The 5,110-nt window shown below is 35.5% G+C and overlaps 1 protein-coding gene across 1 annotated transcript; it reads right to left on the bottom strand.

Moving 5' to 3' along the window:
* Positions 1–1,622: 1,622 nt before the first annotated feature.
* LOC125665308 (transcription factor HES-4-A-like) lies at positions 1,623–4,299 on the bottom strand. The gene is made up of 4 exons (XM_048897961.2): positions 4,130–4,299; positions 3,927–4,022; positions 3,130–3,217; positions 1,623–3,024 (listed from the first exon to the last, which is right to left on the bottom strand). Exons 1-4 carry the CDS (start codon positions 4,190–4,192, stop codon positions 2,009–2,011), a joined length of 1,263 nt encoding a protein of 420 aa, XP_048753918.1. The 5' UTR covers positions 4,193–4,299; the 3' UTR covers positions 1,623–2,008.
* Positions 4,300–5,110: the final 811 nt, after the last annotated feature.

Below are 5,110 nucleotides of genomic sequence, written 5' to 3'. Positions count from 1 at the left end.
GGTCATACCTTTGTTGGAAGTGTTCTTTATTTTCCCCTGTCCTGTCATGTAGTTTCAACGATACTGAAACCTGCCTTCAACACGACGGAATGGCTACTTTAAAACAAGGCGTCAACATTTAAAATCAACATATTGTAATATTTCTTCTATAGGAAAACAACTTTATTTTAAATTACTCTCTATACATATTCTAACCATTCATTTCCCCTTGTCATTATGAAAATGTAGACATCTTTAGATGACGTTTTAAGAATTAATGGTTTTTATGCAAGCATTCTGACTTCTTAGTATACGTCTTACATTTTATTACCTATATCTTGTTAATGATATGCAAAAAATAAGTAATTCATATGAAGCAAAATAAAATATCATTAAATGGACTGATGACTCCTTAGAAGGAAATTTTTAAAGAAAAATATTGCTATTTAGAATCCAATATTAAGTGGAAAAATTAATATAATGTAAAATTACAAGTTGTAGTACAAAGTAAAATAATTGAAGATAACGAACTGTGATCAATCTCATAAATCCTACAAAGAATACAAAATCTAAGTGTAGGGTAAACATGGACACCTAGACACATCAGATATGGAGTCACTTGCTTAGGGGGAGTAAGTATCCCCTGTTGACCGATCACACCCGACGTGAGCCCTATATCTTGGTCGGGTAAACGGATTAATCCGTAGTCACAATCAGTATGTAAAGAACGGTCTATCAATTAGTTTGAAAAACGTCATTCTTTTAACCGGATTTGCTCCCTTGAAAACATTCCCTCCGCTGATACGAATGTTTCTCATTATTCATTATATACGTTTCTATGAACGGAGTAGAAATTCTTTTCCTGTTTTTGTCATCAAATATAGAGAATTTAATATAAAACACCATACAAGGGAGATGACCTTCTCCTTTGTAGACATGTTTGATGTTGTCAATGATACTAGCCACCTTTTAGTCTACATTTCATTCTGGAGTCGAAGGGATTACCACTGGCTTTCAAACTTCTCATTAATTGTTGGTATTTGACAGAAAAAGTATATATTTCTCTGTAAATCAGACAATTTCACGCTTTATGAGTATTTATAATGATAACTGAAATCAGTTGACTCCATAATGTATTTTACAAATAAGGTGCTAAATTTGTCAGAGTTGGCACTTGATTTTTCAACATCGACATTTCCTATTGTGTATCTGCTGTTCTCACAGACCGATGATATGGGCATGAAAGCAAATCATTTAAGACTCAAATTACAACCAATCACCTACATTACACAAAATTTAAAATTACAAAGACGATGAACTGATTGCAAAACATATGGAATTTTCTTGTACCTTTCTCCCCATAATAACTGTTGTCATGTAAGTTTGGATTTTACATCGTTTTTAGACTCTTAAAAGGGGGACGATCGTATAGGGAGAGTCTGTCTCCGACATCGTTTTAATTTTGTTTTCATGTTTCTATCTGATTTCCTATTGTTTTATGACTGTTGGTAGTGGCAAGCTGTGAGTTTATTTATTCGTACCAGTAGGAATGAAATGTAAAGTGTCACAAAAGTGTTTTTGTATCTGTCATTTGCGCTGACTAATGACATTTTCCTTGTTAATGTCGTGAAGAATAATAAAACGATTTTTAGATGCTTTTATTGAATGCATTTAACAGTACATTTATTAATCCGGCAAATTCAAAACATGTACATGATAAATAAAAGTGTATATATATATATTCATGTGGCACAAAACAATTATAAGCGCAGTATATCACAGTAAACAGTTCAAACTAGGAATTTTTATCATAACTTGGAACATTTTTTCTTTTGTCTATCCAGTTTATCTAATACAATGGATGGTATTTCATACTGTCAACGCATGTTTGTATTTTATTATTTGTGTGTATAAAAGCGCAACAATACACCTGCAAGTATTAACCGGTACAATATATGGATCGATGTAACTGATAAGTATATCTGGTCGTCCTAATGGCGTAATTCCAAATTGTCTGTAAACCAACATTTTACCATGGTCTCCACATGGGATCTACTTTTTCGTTCTGTTCATCTATTAGGTGCGATTCCACAGGGGACACAATTCCACGTTGTCCAAAAGAGGAGCCCTCCTCTACATTTGTCTTATACGAGTTGTTTTCTGAAGGAAAATTAATCTTTTGAATTTGGTTACTTAAGACATTGACATTGTTTACAGGAAAAGCCGCAAATTGCGGCGATTGTTCACGCTGTACCGCAATGGTTCCATTTCCAGAAGAAACTAAACTAATTGGCAAATTCAGTGTGTTTAGTGAAGAATTAACAAAAGTTGTATTTGGAAAAACTGACGGAACAACACTGTGTGATGTGGCAGCTGAGTACGCTATAGGTACTGTTTGCTGAGCTTGTATCACATTGCTGGACGACTGGCTACTGATCTGAATGGTACTCTGGGGTTGTAAGACGGGAATCACATAATTTGGTATTGTTCCGTATTGTACCATATTGGCCGCTGGGATGATGAATGCAACCTCTCCTGAAGGCATCTGAGATGAAAATGTTTGGACACCATGAACCATCTTTGAAGGGGTATTTTCACTACACTTTGCATTTTCAGATTTATGTGGTGTTATATTCCCAAGCTTCTCCAAATTTTGTACATTGTGTAGAACTTCAGTGGATACATTAGTTGGCATAGAAATAGTATTTCCGTTGACCTTGAGAACCTGTCCTGAGTTCGGTTGAAGGACGTTTGCATTATTTGAATTAAATTTAGGATATGGAGCGTATGAACTTCTGCTAACTGGAGGAGATTTGGATGGGGCGTAAGGAGTTCCAGTTATTGGAGGAGATTGGGATTGGGTCTCTCTGGTGACTTCCGGTTGCTCAATGTTCACAGTCACATTTGCCAAGTGATTTAAAAGTCGGGCTCGGAATTCAGTGTTCAGTCCGTCCATGTTTGTGAGATATTTACTGACTTCGTTGGCACACTCATTAAATCCCAGTCGGTATTTATTGATAATTGCAGGGTCTGAAGCACTCAAAGCTAAAAAGGAAATAAATAAATGACAAATTAAAGTGGTAAATGCTTTTTTTATATATATATATATACATGGATATGATATGTAAGCAATACAAAGGTGAAACCTACCAGAAAATTGTTGTCTTTGCAATTGTCGAAGATGGCGAACTGTCATCTCCAAAATATCAGCTTTCTCCATTTTGTTTTGACGGGTACCCTGTTTGAAAATAGGAGTTTTGATTTAATAAGATTAGTCCATTTAATTAGATGGAGCGTTCGACATGATCATTGTTCGCAGACAAGTAACACTTTGTAAACAGAATAGCAAAGGAATCTTATGTGAAATAAACGCATATATGCATATGGTTTATTACATGTAACTTATTTTATGCAGTAACAATTCAGAAATTCCTTTATGGTGTATTTCACAAAAGTCTTGCTCATTCATCAGCAAATGTGAAATTCGGGATTGAGAAAATGAATCACGACAGAGGCAAAGAGTTACGTAGAGAGCATTGATTTTCCAGTCTATCAGGTGGAGTGAAACAGAAGAGCCTACAGCTATTACAGCTAGCGGAACGTCGCGCGAGATGACACTCAGGTAAACTTCAAGATCGTGGGAAAGTTTTAAGACGACCGAAACTAAAGAATTTTAACGTTTGAATTTCATGTAAAAATTAATAAAGACTGGTATTTCATGGATTATGCAATTTTTGAGAGAAAGAAAATGTTTGTGAGAAAATCTGCTGATTCAGAATTCTTTGAAATAAATAAATTTTGTAAAAGATATTTGATAAATGATTTAAAATTTTTTTAAATTAATTTGAATTAAATTTTGAACACACTTGTTCCTTCAGAAAGTAATAGCAAGGTAGACTGTGTAATATACACCGTATCGTATGTTCCATATGGAAGCATGACGTTACCTCTGACTTCATAACGTCCAGTAGCAGCGACTTCAATTCAGCTAAGCTTGCGTTTATACGCGCTCGCCTTTTCTTCTCCATTACTGGCTTGGAATTCTAAAGAAAACAAAGATTATATAAAGTGATTTTTTAAAAAGAACTTCCATTTCTTTTAAGATGTAAAATTATATTTTATCTAAGATTCCTCTGAAATTTAAACTTACTTTTCGTGTTTCCGATGCTGTAGACGACACATCGGAATTTGAGGTCTTTTCTGAACTCTCCATTCTAACTAAAAGTAAGTCCGCCACGTCCGTTCGCTTCTGTACTTTGTCTTGAAAGTGTCACTTTTAAGAAAATTAGCGCATGCTACGACTCGTGGGAAAGATTATGTTATGAATCTTCTTATTTGTCATTCACTGAAATTGTCCTGCCTTCTGTATGTAAAGAAAGTGGTGATTGGCTCGTGCGACGGAATTTCTCGGCGTGTGTGTAAAGGTATTTTTGGTGAAGTGTCACCCATACGTCAAGTAAATCGTTTGGCACGCGACAGACCGACTATGGGACTGTGGGAAAACCCCGCCCCTTTAACCAGCGACAAGATTACCTGAGCTGCATTTTCACCTGTATGATATCAGTAGATAATAAACCAAGGGGCAACAGGAGAGCGTGAGAAACGCCAAAACATACATTTACTCGCCACTTGATATATTGGAACCATAAAAAGACATATGCCTCACTGACTACAGATTGAAAGCAAACAAACCTAGGGATATATACTGGCGCATGGTGAAAATGTCAGTCGGAAGCGTGGCGAAAGATCAGCTCTATTAATACAAAAGTACTATTATTCATGCACTTGATCATCAACTTTTTTGGTTAAAAAAGAGAAACAGAATGCTTGAAATGTTATTGTTCAGTAACACTTAGAAGATGGAATGTAGCGGAAATTCCAATGATTAGATTTATAGTTAATGTACATCTTAGTGTTAGAACTGGGGTCGGTTCTTTTTGTAAGAAGTAATATACTATACCGATTTGACAGCTACTGCTCTATGCACCCTCTGTTGTGTTTTTGTGATTCGGGATTCCTTCTTGTGCAAATAAAAGACCATGCAAAAGGGCTTGGTATAGAGGCAAGACTTCAATGTACAGTGGTCCAAAAGTCAACTCTGACACTGGTTATGTTTCGAAAAAGGATAAAG

This window comes from Ostrea edulis, chromosome 1, assembly GCF_947568905.1.
Source record: "Ostrea edulis chromosome 1, xbOstEdul1.1, whole genome shotgun sequence".
Taxonomy (NCBI): domain Eukaryota; kingdom Metazoa; phylum Mollusca; class Bivalvia; order Ostreida; family Ostreidae; genus Ostrea; species Ostrea edulis.
Note: the sequence above shows the minus strand (reverse complement) of the source record. Positions and strands in the feature narration are given on the sequence as shown.